The 14,994-nt window shown below is 32.9% G+C and overlaps 2 protein-coding genes across 2 annotated transcripts in view; both read left to right on the plus strand.

The window, feature by feature from the left end:
* The window catches only part of LOC106103468 (PHD finger protein 14), a 14,461-nt gene extending 12,242 nt beyond the window's left edge, over positions 1 to 2,219 (plus strand). The window contains exons 19-21 of the mRNA XM_013283249.1: positions 149 to 219; positions 797 to 940; positions 1,991 to 2,219. Of these exons, the coding sequence (XP_013138703.1) occupies positions 149 to 219; positions 797 to 940; positions 1,991 to 2,011 (236 nt within the window). The 3' untranslated portion in view covers positions 2,012 to 2,219. The remainder of the gene's footprint in view (positions 1 to 148; positions 220 to 796; positions 941 to 1,990) is intronic.
* Positions 2,220 to 4,797: 2,578 nt separating this feature from the next.
* On the plus strand, positions 4,798 to 6,405 carry LOC106103612 (aquaporin-4-like). The gene has a single exon (XM_013283395.1). It carries the CDS (start codon positions 5,010 to 5,012, stop codon positions 5,805 to 5,807), a length of 798 nt encoding a protein of 265 aa, XP_013138849.1. The 5' UTR covers positions 4,798 to 5,009; the 3' UTR covers positions 5,808 to 6,405.
* The last annotated feature ends 8,589 nt before the right edge of the window (positions 6,406 to 14,994 follow it).

A 14,994-nucleotide genomic window follows, 5' to 3' on the forward strand; every position in this document is an offset into this window, starting at 1 on the left:
GGTCAGCACACACACACACATCATTATCACTTACACACATTATACTTTACACATTTAAACCTCTATTCCACTAAACAACTAGTTAGGTAACAGTTGTACTTTAAGAGTCGGCCTTTAGAAAACTAAAAACTATTTAACTACGTCGTAGTTTATGACTCCGAAAAAAAAATGGGACCCTCCTGCAAGCACAACCTTTCCGATAAAAAAATAACAAAACCGGTCAACTAGCGGCGGAGTTATGCCGTAACACACATAAAAAAAAAACAGACGAATTGAGTACCTCCTTCTATTGAGAAGTCGGTCAAAAGAAGGGAATCGTTGCTAAAATTAGACTCTCCAATAATAATCTTAGATTAATAATCTTAGATTTAACTGAAAAATTAAACAATTAAATATATATTCTGTTAATAACGAAATAGATTAATGCATATCATATTTTTGGATAAGAATAATTAAATATATATTAAGGAAATCGCTCTATAAATATAATTGACGTAGGTCAGGTGCGGCAGGCAGTTAACAAATTTAACTTAATAGGTTAAAATTGACAGTCTATAGTACTTAGCTTCACTTTATACTATCACTTTAAACAAAGAAGATTACAGTTGTTGGGTAAAATAAGTCTAAGAGCTTGTCCCACTGAATTGTAGACTGTTTGACAACAATCCAATTTTGTTACCTTATCTGACTGTGACGTCATTTTTAAGCTATCTGAGCTTATCAGCCAGTAGTGGGACAGGCCCTAAGTCTCATTACAGCCTTTTAAAAATGATTTTTAGATTGTGTATTGAATTAGGTTATTCGTTGTGACATTGTTGAATGTAACACTAGATGTGACGAGTGCCAGCGCCGTTACCACTTCACGTGCCTGGAGCCGCCGCTGAACAAGAACCCGAAGAAGCGCGGCTACTCGTGGCACTGCGCCGACTGCGACCCCACCGTTAGTGAATACATCACATTTTACACTAACATTAACAACGCCCCTAGGCCCTAGACCACTCTCTGCACAAGCATGCGGACTAACGCTTTTCTAACATGGCTCTCTCTCTCTCTCTCCGGATCGTTTCCTCATTCCTGAGGGTCGCCACCACTAACATGGCTTACCTGATGTGTATCACTATTATATGTTTTACTATTTGTTGCTCGCGACTTTCTCTGCGTTAAATTAAAATAATATAGCCTATGTTACTTCCTGAATAGCTTTTTAATGGTGCAAGAATTTTTAAAATGACCCCAGTAGTTTTCGAGTTATTTTCTCTTTGTAATATAAGTATAGATATAGATTTACTTCCGGTTTGTTCCATCGAAAATCCCGGCACCTTTGACTATGTCATTTTTATACAAATGACAATGCATTGATGAAGTGAAGTGCAAGTTTTGAAGATTAGAACGTGGGTACAAACACTATAAGACGATGTAATAAATGGACCTACGCTAACATATTTAAACAAAGATTAATTTTTGTTTTAAATGAGATTTTACTAACATTTTTGAATTAACGTATATCTTAATATTGAAATTAAATTGCATGTATTTTATACACTTCACTTTCCGACACTTTTTAGTATGCATAAGTTTTTATATTGTGTTTGTATTCAAATGTACTTTTCGCATGCATTTAATTATTTCTTATGTCACACACTGCCGGTTCTCGAAAAACACTTTATACGTATTTATTTACTTTTATGTATATAGTTTGTAATTTAATCGAAAATGCTTATTATCTATAGGGATATTGCAATTATAAATTGTTAATCGATGGCAATGGCTCTTGCAAAACACTTTTATTTTAAATTATCGGTCAAGCAAATTGGTCGTTGATTAAGTAAAAATTAAGTCGCTAGATTATTGTTTTGAATTCTTTAAATATATATTTTTTTCAGTTTGTATACTAGCTAGAGTTGTCGATTACTGTAATTTCGTCAATTTTTTTTATATATTGTAGGGTTATTGTGATCTAGATATTATACATTAGTATATATTTTTACAGGACGTGGAGGAAAACAACTGAGCGGTACACACATGCAGAAATAAGATTATTAAGTATTAAAAATTGTGCTAAGCACTTTTCTTCTATTGTATTAGATTCCTCACACTAAGCATTTAGTGTAGTACTTATTGTATTTAGTTTTAAGTCTCTATTTCGAGTATTTACATTTATGTTTATGTAGTCATTTGTGAACATTTGTGGTACTTTCAATAAATGTGTTTAAGTACAATTTTTTTTTATTATTTTAAAAACATAACATTTTGTGGCAATCCTACTAATTAATGTGCTTCAAAATAAATGAGAAAACAGTAAAACGAATTGATGACTTTCATTTTTGTTCCGAAGAACTAATTCGCTAGAATAAGCTCTGATTTTTTGCTCCAAAGAGTCTGAGAAAAGTTTGAGCAACGAAGCGAGCAGACCCAATCGAGTAAAAGGGAAAGATCAGTTCTCTATTATCTACTCGGATAGCCGAAGAGGACGTACGTTTACGCTTCATTTCTTTTAAATCTTTAACGCTTTCTTATTAATATCATTTATCACCTAAATTGACTTAATGAGGAAACAGTTTTTTTTTCATTTTAATGTCAAACGGGACAGAAATTGAATATTACGATTTTAAAATCTAATACTTCTATACCGATGTAATAAAGCGTAAACTCACAGTCCTTCGTGGTATAGGATGTCAGCAATCACAGCATATTTTTGAATAATTCCTTTTATAAAAAGCTCTTACGTTTACGACACGCTTTAGGCTATATTTCCACGATATTAAACTTAAGGGGTGAACAAAATGGAAAAAAAACTACACGTGGGAAAGGGATTATAAACTATAATACAAGCTGCCAACATTAAGGAACCAAGGTTATGGTAACGGAAAATTTGACATTTGCAATTGAGAATTTGACAAATGTAAACAATACAATAAAGTTTTCATAATTTCATGCCGATGAAGCTACAGGGGAATAGCTAGTGTTCACATAAAACTGACAATATACTATAGTAATTACAAATAATGTTCTTCATTAAAGTAATAATTATGGAGGAATAAAAACTAATGTGTTTTGCGATGTAGTAAATACCCATTGTCTTGGCTTCATGCTGCAGTTGAATCGCAATATTAACATTAACAACTTGACAATAACAGTGCAACAAACGCGTCGTCATAAATCGTCAGAATAATTTCTTGGTCCTAAATTACAATTGAGCGTCGATGGCTCTGTGGTTTATGCATTTAACTTGTAATCTAAAGGTCTTGGGTTCGAATCCCGCCATGTACCAATGTGGTTTTCGATCTTCAGAATTTTCATATGTACATAATTTACCCGACGTTCTTACGGGGAAGGAAAATATCGTGAGGCAACCTGCACATATCGGCGAAGAAATTCAAAGATATGTGTGAAGTCGACCAACCCGCACTAGGCCAGCGTGGTTGCCTATGACCTAGTCATTCTAATTTAGAGTATGCTCCGAGCCCCTCGGTGGGGACATATAGTGAGCTGGTGATGATGATGATGATGAATTACAATACTGAACATAAACTAAGTATTGAAATGTTAACTGTACCAGGAAATTACTAAAATATCATGTGAAGGAGATTATAAATTCCGGACTCATGACAAACATTTTTTTCTTTTTAAAATATGCTAAAACATAAGGCCACTACAAGGAGTTCATTCGTTCATTCATCATCGACTTGCTGTGGGGCGGTAAGTGTCCGGCCGTTAACCTTAAAGGTCATTAATGGGTGCTAGCCGAATGTTATGTACAGCTGTAATAAAAAAAGAGTAAAAACAAAGACATGTTACACGCGAAGCTAAATTTAATCTAAACAAAGACGCGAGTCGTAACTATAGTGTGTAATAATTGAATTATAAATGGAAAAACAGATTAACGAAATAAAAATGGTAGGTATCAAATTATGTTGTCAGTGATTAAAAACCAATTAATTAACAAGACAACAAAGAAAACAATTTATCTTTGTGTCATTATTAAGATATTAATAATATTTATCATCTATTCAAGAATAATTTGCTGTCCTAGATCTAGGTTGCCCTTGATGACCTTGACTCCATAACCTATTTGGTTTTATTTACGTTTGACTTACATCATTCAATATATTTATTAAACCACAAAAACTTGAATAAAGTACTTTGGTCTCGCTTTATACTTTAGAATAAAAAAAATTGACGTAGTAATATGACCTTGTCTTCTCTTAAAAAAAAAGTTGGTTATTTCACATTCTACGCATGTGTTTTGTTTAGTACGATTAGTAAAATTACCGTAGACCTAGTTTTTTGACACCATAAAAAGTCGACATAGGGACGTTCACCTGATGATTCATCATTGTAAAGTAGAAATATGATTTTTAAACAAAACTCTACACTTGTAAATATACGTTCGAATGGTAGTTTTAGATTCTGTCCTACTAGTGAATATTAAAGTTCGTGAGCTTATTATTATTATAATACGCACCTGTTATTTTAATATCTTAAATGTAAGCTTAAAGAAAAGTAAACGACGAACCTGTTTATAAAATATGACTTGCAAGGTTACAAAGAGTTTAGCGGTAACGTTGTGTCATACAAAGTCCTCTTGTTTAATAATTCTAAGTATAACATTAATCGACATAATTTGTACTAAAATCATAATATTTTAAATTAACAAGGAGTAAACTCTGCCATACTCCTTACCAAGCTTAACGCTTTCATTAAAATTCGCAGCATAAAAAGCGTCATATTATTAAAACACGATTTTACTTCTGCGCGGTCAGACTGCATGATAACGGTTGCGTTAAATTAGTATTCGAACGTATCCATCCTTTGGTTTTCCAATATTTACAACTAGCTTGTCCTCCGGTACAGTCGTGTACGCAAGTACTCGGACGTAATTGTTTTTAACTCGACAAGTTACTGTATAGGTGATCGGCGGAGTGTCGTTTGAATTTAGATATCGGTGTTTTATTTATTTTTTTAATTTTGTAAAATTTAGTGTAACCTAAAGTGCCAGTACTAGTAAAATGACGGTGCCGGCGGGTAATATCGTTGTCGGAATAATCGAAGATCTCTCCCCCAAGGATCAACAAGCTAAAATAAAGAACAGACTTCTAATTTGGTGTTTACTGTGGTGGCGAGCTATATTTGCAGAGTTTCTATCTACAATGTTTCTGGTGCTGATCGGCTGCATGACATGTATACCGAGCGACGGAGTTCATCCCAATCCTCCCATCTATGGTGCTCTTGGCTTTGGATTCGCTGTGTTGTTCACTGTGCAAGCTTTTGGACATATATCTGGTGCTCATATGAATCCATGTGTCACTTTAACTGCGGTGTTATGGAATAAGATATCCTTACCACTTGGGGTAGCGTATGTTATAGCTCAATGTTTGGGTTCAATTTTTGGTTATGGTATCCTAATGCAAATATCGCCGACCGATTTAATTTTAAACGGTATTTGTACAACTCAGCCACACGAGAAGCATTCTGTGATGCAAACTTTTATCGTTGAATTGATTTTGACGTCGGCTTTAATATTTTTAGTCTGTGCAATATGGGATCCTTTGAATAGTAATTCACAGGAATCGACATCATTAAAATTTGGTTTCGCTGTGGCGGGGTTTTCGATGGCGGGTGGTCCACTGACAGGCGCTAGTCTGAACCCCGCGAGGTCACTTGGTCCGGCCCTTTGGACGGGTGTTTGGATCTTTCACTGGGTTTACTGGACGGGTCCCTTGTTTGCCAGTATGCTGGTGTCGTTATTCTATAAATACACTTGGTTGAAACCAAGTCTTGATATAAAGGTAAACTTAGAAGAGTAGTTTTGTTATTATTAAATAATACGTATTAATTTATTTATGTAATAATGATAAGTTAAAGGTAATCATCCCACTATATTTATAACTGTTAACGTGAAGGATTTTTTAGTATAGCAGGACTAATGTCCTATCAAAATACAAGCTCTAAAAAAATATATTGCAATTAAAGTAAACTTTTTGTTTTTGAATGACGATCATTATTTGTATTACGATTATAAAGATAACTGTTTGCATACTTTTGTAAGTTGTTTCTTACCTGTTTTAAACTAAGGAAGTAGGCATGTCGCTTTACGCAAAACATTTTATAAATACACAGGACTCTGCTGCATATCCTTTGCTGGCTCCTATACCATGAAGACGTCAATGGAAGACTGGAATGCTGGTTCTACAAATATGGATTAGGTACTACGTAGTATTTTATTAAGGTTTTTATACTATTTAAATAATACTGAAAAAAAAATTAAGACGTGGATAATGTTGATTAGTTTTTTAAAAAATAATCTAGTTTTTTGTTGGTTAATTTACACTATATGAATATTGTATAGTATCTAGTTTTAATAATTTATAAAATATTGCTAAAATGTAAAAGTAAGCAAATCTGTGATTACAAGTTTATCCTTGTGAAATATTGGTGTGTAGAATTTTTAAAAGACTGATAAATACATTTTTAAATACAATTTCGTCTTATTATTTAAGTTATGCATTAAATGAAACCCTATATAGATATAATATTAAGGTTGGTTAGTTCTTGTTTTTACACATTTAAACATTTTGCCAACTACAATAATGTCAGTAAGGAAAATAAGCATGTTATGTCAAAACTGGTTTTTGTATTTATAAGTGAATCATCTGACGAGAAACACTATAAAAACATTGGTTTAATTCTTGTTTGATTTTAAAATAGTAAACAATGTTCGTAAGTTTTGAAGTGTAGCAGATGTTATGTAAGTTATCGGAGCTCGCTTAAAATGTATGTTAATAACTTAATTAAGTATATCCGCGGATGAAGTGTGAAGTAATTAAACGTGTGGACACACTCTTACACCAATTGTGATAAGAGAATTACATAAGTATATCTTTTATTATTAATGTTTTAACTAGCATAGTTTGTTACAAAATATAATTATTATTTTGATTATAATTATTATGATGTAAGTGTTTTTTTTTATATCATAAGGTGGCAACGAGCAAGCGGCCACCTGAATCCGACAAACTGCAAAAGAGACTGCTGCCCATAGATATTCACAATAGCGGATGCGTTGCCTACTCTTGATCGACGAACGAAACGCACATAAAGAGGATGTTTCCTCTTCCTATGCGTCTCTTCCAGCATCAAATTCACGTTGTCTTCCCATCCTTTTCTTATAAGAAAGAGAGTGGGAAGGAAAAGGACCTAAAGTTGGACCTCCGGAATACTACTACAATAATATTTTGAATACTGCGATCCTTTACGTTTAGTAAAACATTTTGCTCGTAGTCTATGTACGAATTGGAGTATTTAATCAGTAGGTACGTTTACTCCGTTTCTTTTATAGTAAACACAAAATAGCTTATTTCTGAAAACACAAAAACATACAGAATAAATTTACCATATAGACAGAAAAAGTCAATTTTGCAGCCAACGTTATTCGTGTGATAAAGCACGCCTCGTGAGTTCGTGAGTACGATGACTGTAGATTTACCTTTTTCTACAGTTAAGAATTTATTTCTATACAAAAAACCTTGAATTCTGTATAGAATCATCTCCCTTACTTTATCCTACTCCCACAGGGTCGGCGCGCCGGGTTTTCATCCTCCACGTAATTCTACCATCCGGTATCTCAGTCATCACTTCCTTCTTGAGATGTCACTTTTCACGCAATCCATCCATTTTCTTATAGGTCTACCTCTACCGTGAATTTGGTATAGAATGTTTAAAAAATGTATCAAATATACTAATAAACTGTGATTGACTAGTTAGTCATTATAAATTTGATTTCGAAAATATAAATATAATTTGTAGGTACGTGCTTATGTCCATTTAAGTTTTTAAAATGCGTTTAGAATCATTAAAACTCAATTTACATTTATCCCAACGGCATTGTAATGTATTAGATGTGTCATGTTATAAAATTGGATAACATGAGGAAAACCATAGATAGCTTGTAATTCGGCCTCTTGAAAATGAATTAATTTGATAACAAAATCGGTATAGTATTTATCCTATACAGGATAAATATGAGGTACAGAGCAGGTTGGAAGAATGGCGGGTTAAATTGGAGGGAGCTGGTCTTAAAATCAGCAGGACCAAAACTGAACATTTGTTTTGCGATTTTGGCGGTCCGACCAGCTTCTCTCCAATCGCCTTAAATGGTGTGCCTCTACCAACCTGCTCCGACTTTAAGTACCTCGGTTCTCTAGTCCAGTCCGACGGTGGCGTTGACCGAGACGTAAAAAGCCGAATAAATGCAGGTTGGATGAAATGGCGACAGGTTACTGGTGTGACTTGTGATCCAAGAATGCCTCTTAGGCTTAAGGGACAGATCTACAAGTCCATCATAAGACCTGTCGTATTGTATGGATCTGAATGCTGGGCCACCAAAGTTGCGGATGAAAGGAGATTGCATGTGGCTGAGATGCGTATGTTAAGATGGATGTGTGGTGTGACAAGATTGGATAAAGTTAAGAATGTGTAGATTAGAGGAAGTTTGAAAGTAGCGCCAGTGATGGAGAAATTGAGAAGCAAAAGGTTAGCGTGGCATGCACATATTATGCGACGAAATGATGGGGACATAAACCAGAAAGTGTTGAGATTGAATGTGGATGGCTACAAAGGAAGAGGAAGACCGAAGAAAGTATGGATGGATTGTGTGAAGGAAGATATGCTTAAGAAAGGAGTGGATTCAGATATGACGGCTGATAGAGATGTATGGAAGAGCAGCACATACTGTGCCGACCCTCCATAAGGGATAAGGGCAAGTGGATGATGATGAAAATCGGTATAGTATTTGAAGTCAAACTTTATCACTTACAACAGTATCAGCAACTCTTACTGGTGTTTATTAAATTATTGTACTAGCTGTTGCTTCCGACTTCGTTGCGTGAATTAAAAAAAACAAAAGCACAGACTATATTACTGATAACGTAGCTTTTTAATGGTGAAAGAATTTTTGAAATCGGATCAGTAGTTTTTGAGTTATTTCAATACATACAAAAATTCAAAGATCCAAAAATACCTCTTTATAACATTAATATAGATGACAGGAAGAACCTTAATATTTCGCTTAAGTTCTGATCGTTAGAACGTAGTTTTCCTTCTTACTTTCGTTTCTGGACGTAGCTCAAGGATAGCGATTGTTTAACTAAAGGCCACAGCAGTTTGTTACGTGACTTAATTTCGAATTATTGAGATAATTATCATGTCAAATTGGGAATTAATTTTATATTTCTACAGGATTTAATTTGTTGAATTGAAACGTTTGTTAAATTGAATTTTGAAATTCCCTTATTGTTACTATGTTCTCCTTTTAGAATACTTATCTTACTACTTACTAAATGTTAAAGTTTGTATAGACGGATGGATGTTTGTTAGAGTTTATAGCCTAAATGACTTAATAGATCTTGATGAAATTTGGCACAGATGTAGAGGATAGTCTGAAAGAACATATAGGTTTCTTGCTTTTGTTTTTTTTTTAATTCGTCGTTAATTTAAGTCGTTTCTCGTGCGAAAGCTAGGTTATCTGTATCTTTTGGGGCTACAGTATTTTACGTTTAAAGCTAAGGATTTGTATAATGGTAAATTAAGTAAACTCCTCGGTAGATTTAAATAGGTAGTTTGTGTGGTGGCGTCGAGCAGTTAACGAGGTCGCAGTCTGTTAGCTTTACATTTTCTTCGGTAATTGAATCCGCGAGCAGCATTCTATTGAGTCGCTTTACTTTATACTAAAATAAATATTTTCTTTTATACAAGATCATTTCAGGTTAAAGAAATATTGATTAACGTCATATTTTTCACATTTAGTATTTAAAAAGACCAGGATTGAATTGCAATTGAAATGGTAGCAACTGGCAACTGTCATGCATTATCTAATAAGACGAGCAGGTTATCTCCCTCATACTTATTGGAAAAACTGCGATAACAATATGTTTTGTACGGGTTCTGCAATAGTGGAAATAGTTATAGTATCGACGTGAGCAAAGCAATCAAGTCCGACGGATAGTAATCCTCTATTAGCCGTAGTAGACGACGGGACGGGACCATTTTACTTTTCAATTACCTTCGTAGGCTCTCATACGATATAGAATTCAATATATTAGAAAAACTGGTTATTGATACAAGATTAAACTTTTATAGGATTTTTGTTTTGCTTTTATTTTTGGTTCTCGAACACATTTTTTGATTTATGTGTTTATGTTCTTTCTTACCTGACATGTTGCCAAAGGTTTGATGTATTAGAATGTGATATCTTTCTAATTTTCTTGTTCTCCGATAACATCAGTTTCGATTCGATTCTCCGATAACTTACAGTTAAATGTTTGCTTGTTAAGTGGTTATTTCCGTCAGCACTGATCAGAAATCAATCTCGGTATGTGATAATTAAAAAAATAACATCATTGTACTAGCACGATCACTTTACGGTTGATTGACCTATAAAACTACAGCTAATAATTTCGCGATAATTAGTAAAATAAACAAGTAATTTTGTTCATAACTGATATTTTTGATTCAGTATTTTCATGGAAATGTCAGAATGAATGACAATATGCTACTTTTTTTAAACTTCTCACTCGATGTTTTAAACGCGGCTTAGAAATACCATAAATTAAGTAAACTACGGTAGAGGTAGACCTAGAAAGAAAGGGGTGGATTGCGTGAGAAGTGACATAATCAACAAGGGAGTGATGACTGAGATGACGGATGATAGGATTATGTGGAGGATGAAAACCCGGCGCGCCGAACCTGTAGGAGTAACCTTATGAGGGTGATTCCACCGATAAAATTTCGTTACTTATACATAAATTCCTAACGTTTTTAACTTTTTTTACCGTAAGATTTTCACTTTAGATCGAAGAGCACTGCCAATAAATGTCTAGTAGTCTTTAAAATAAATAAATGCGGTTCCGATTTCTTGTTTAAATGTACTGAAGAAAAGTAAATGTCTGAAAGCGGGCAGAAGCAATCAACTGGGAGGCAAGAGAAATTGTATAATGTATTGTATGAGATTGATTTTTTTTCACTTTTCTACTTGTTGTTATAACGAATTGTTATTGTACAAGAAGTTGATATTTGTATACTTAATTACTGTGTCAAATAACAATTCTGAATCTTCAACTGATCATCATTCCAGCCCTTTGTAGGTCGCCTTTATGTTAAGATATTTCCATTTTCGTCTTTCTCTTGTGGTCTTGTTTAGCCTTTTTACCTACTTTAAGAATACAAAAGTAAAGACAACGTAATTACTAGCTTACAACTTTTAAAGTAAATTAAAGTGTTAAATTTATGTATTTTACTTCCAACGTGTGATCTACAAATTGAATTTTATGGTAATTTTATTGCAGAGCTTTAAAAGAGGTGAGTCAGGTCGGAAGCGAGGCGCGGCGACGCTGAGTGATGCCCCATTAAGGGGAAATGTGCCCGGCCCCGAAAGAAAATATATTGAACGAATTATTTGTTCTTGATTTCCAATTTAAATTATTGTGCGCACATGAATATGCAGACAAGAGCTTAATTTATTCCCTTTGCGTATAAAAATCAGACGGAAAAAGTCAATTTCAACTCCCGATGCACAATACTGCATTGATATCCAAAAATTTTTAAGGTAAGAGACTATTTTTATCAATTTTTCGGCAATGGAAGTCATCAGCGATGTGGTACTTTAATTTAGTATTCAGGTTTTTAAGCTATATTATCTTTAAAATGGAGTAAAATAAAGAAATTAAGAGTTCTAGGGTCATTTGAAATTAACTACCAGGCAAAAAACCTACAAGGTTTTGGATGACGATGGCAGATGCGTAGTCACGACTATACGGAATAGTTTTTTTTACTAGTAAATTGGACTTACGTATGCTGCATAATTATTTTCCTTGTTTGTTATATGGTTATTAATCGAGTGTAATAAGGCAATTAATAGCTTAATAATTTAAGTACAAGTGCATTGAATATTGTAGTCGGGGTTTTTATGTTTGTTAAGGATACAAGGATGGATCGATGACTCGGACGTGTTTTGTTTCTCTTATTGTATTTATTCACTGACGTTATTATGAACTGTTTTCTGTTATTTTAAAATCATAAAAAAAAACCTGAGGAATTAATTGAGAATATTTGACATAGCATAAGGAACGATTAAAACACTTCTGTAATTTTAAATTTCTACAACTGATTTATTATACTTTTGCTACGTAAAGCTTTATCTCATTTGGCAGAGTTTCAATTATTCATGAAACCGAATAACGCGTTTTAAAATTCAATTTTGTGTTGGTATTTCAGAGATAGTGTTAAAATTTCGCAGCAGCACTCTGCCGATACATCAGGCCGGATATTACGAGGCGGGCGCACGTCATCGACAGTTCTAGTTCATTCTCTATTTTATACGGGACGTTTATTTCCAAACTATTATACATTCGATAATGCACTTCATCATGATAAAATAAAAAATAATTTCATTCGATTGACAATTTCGCGTGCAAACGTGACGTTCTATATTTTTACTATAAATTGCCAGTTAATAAATTGCCATATTTTAGTAAAATATAAAATAACACGCTGCTTGCGAGAAGTAAGGAATAAAATCAAGTGTGGATGATTTCAAAATATAAAGTAGACTAAAGAAAAAGGAGTTAATTCATATGATGGCTAATATAAACTTACTATAAACTAGCTGATGCTCGCGACTTCGCCCGCGTGAAAACAAAAAAATATAGCCCATTACTCACAGACAACGTAGCTTTTTAATGATAAAAGAATTTTTAAATCGGCCCCGTACTTTTTGAGTTATTTCAAAACATGCAAAAATACAAATTTTTCCTCTTTATAATATCAGTAGATACATACTACATATTTAACTAACTTATATACAACTAAGTATCATTCAAATTATTAAAAAAACAAAAAGGTAATTAAAACCCGACTTGAAAAGTAGCTTAAATTACATCGTTGTTTACTAAACACTTTCATTACACAATGGCAAGCATTTTGCATTTTGGCGCAACATGTCTCACAAAACTGTTTCCAGACGAGACGAGCTTAGTAAAATTTTGATGTTTTGCAAAGAGTTTCTATATCTACAAATGTTGTAACAAGAGGGAGAAACTCTAATCTTGTATTTCTATGGAAATTTAATTAACTGAATGTTCAAAGCCAAGTGACGCTAATGAGAATTCAGGCCTAATTTATTGAATTAAAATATTTACAATCGCATAATATCAAAGGAATTATGATTATTTTAAACAAAAAATAAAAGTGTTTCAAAAATCGAGATTTTGTCTATGGTCAGTTACTTTTTTTCTTTACTTAACTACTTATTAACAATATAGCAATTTACTAGGAATTATTTTTATTTCGCAAATAGCACTGTAGTATTAAATTAAAACAAGACTTTAACTCCCAAAAGAAATGAAACAAAAGTATGCTTTTGATTAAAAACTGTCGAAGTTCAAACAATTTCTAATGTTGCGCGAACAAACAATCGAGAAATTAAATCTCAAAGGAATTTTAACAAAAACATTTCATGCTGTTTTATTTATACATTTCGATTGGAAAAAAGCAACTTAGATTTAGATTTTCCTATTAATTCTTAATTATGAAATATACTTAATTTTCTGGTATATTTATTTTCACCAAGTCGGGAATAAAAAAGACAATAATTTATTATGAATGCCCCAAATTAAAATGGACGTCATGTCACAACAAAGAGCATTAAATATGTAAACACAAAGTGGTTTTAATTATCAGCAGATTCAACTGGATCAGTATTAATACATTGATACAAATGAGTTCACTTAAAGTAATTAATAATTAATTAATATATTTCTATTAAACAATATAATATCTATATTTCTATACTGATATTATAAAAAGAATATATTTGCATTGCTAAATTTTCTACGGATTGAAATAACTCAAAAACTACTGGAGCGATTCTTGCATTAAAAAGCTAAGTTATCAGTGAATAACATAGGCTGTAATTACAATTTATTTTTAATTTAACGCGGATAAAGTCGCGATAACGGCTAGTTTCTAAATATTATTGGACATATGTACTGTTGCGTTGCATTTGCATTTCGGCTGTAAAAATCTTATAACAAGACGTATAACATGTATAACAAGACAAGTTAGTTGCTTTTAAAGAATAACAATATTCAAGTGTTCGCGTTTCGCGGTTCCGCAAAACGAAGCTCAAACAAATTGCACCCTTTTCTGTCCCGGCAAATATAGTTTATGTTGTGAGATGAGTGCCAGTACGTGCTGGATGCCACAAATGCACAGCATGAACATACAAGTGAACGGATTACATTATAGCAAAGCAAATTCCTTTTGAATAATATAATAATTTCTTTATCCTATTGTCATTTTAGTAACAAATAGATGACGTCTACTGTAGTAGCAATTAATTAACGCATACTTTGTCCCTTACATTATCTTTGGTGAAACAGATTCAAGTTGCAATGGAAACCTAAATATTATACGTTCATTATTTCTTTTAAATGATTTTTGAATTTTTGAACAGGGTAATAGGAAAAGGCAAGCTGTATTTTCAGAAATATAAATAATAGTCTAGCTATAAATATATTTATTGGTAAACAAATTACTAGTCATAATGTTAAAAATAAAAAACTTTACAGATATTCTGAATTTAAATAGTGTACATAAAACAATCATGGTAGGAAAAATTCTTCAACACTATAGAAGGCTAGCCATGACTAAGGTATTAGCCATGACTTAAGTTCATTTTTATCATATCATTTCTGAAGATATAGATATCTTTAGTTGTAATGAGTCGAAATTCACAGAGGCTGCATACAGATGTGTGGAGGGCGAGACAAATGGTGGTATTTAGTTATATGTTGTTATATTCTTCTTTTTGATTTCTGTGTATAATTTGATTTTTTTTTCTTCTTCATAATCAGTTTTTTATTGTATTTCAACTTTATTTTTGACCGACTTCCCAAAAGAAGGAGGTACTCAATTCGTCTGTATGTTTTTTTTTTTTTT

This window comes from Papilio polytes, unplaced genomic scaffold (assembly GCF_000836215.1).
Source record: "Papilio polytes unplaced genomic scaffold, Ppol_1.0 DF823731.1, whole genome shotgun sequence".
Taxonomy (NCBI): Eukaryota; Metazoa; Arthropoda; class Insecta; order Lepidoptera; family Papilionidae; genus Papilio; species Papilio polytes.

Coding starts and splice junctions, on each gene's coding strand:
- LOC106103612 (XM_013283395.1), top strand. CDS start 5,010: ATGACGGTGCCGGCGGGTAATATCGTTGTCGGAATAATCGAAGATCTC.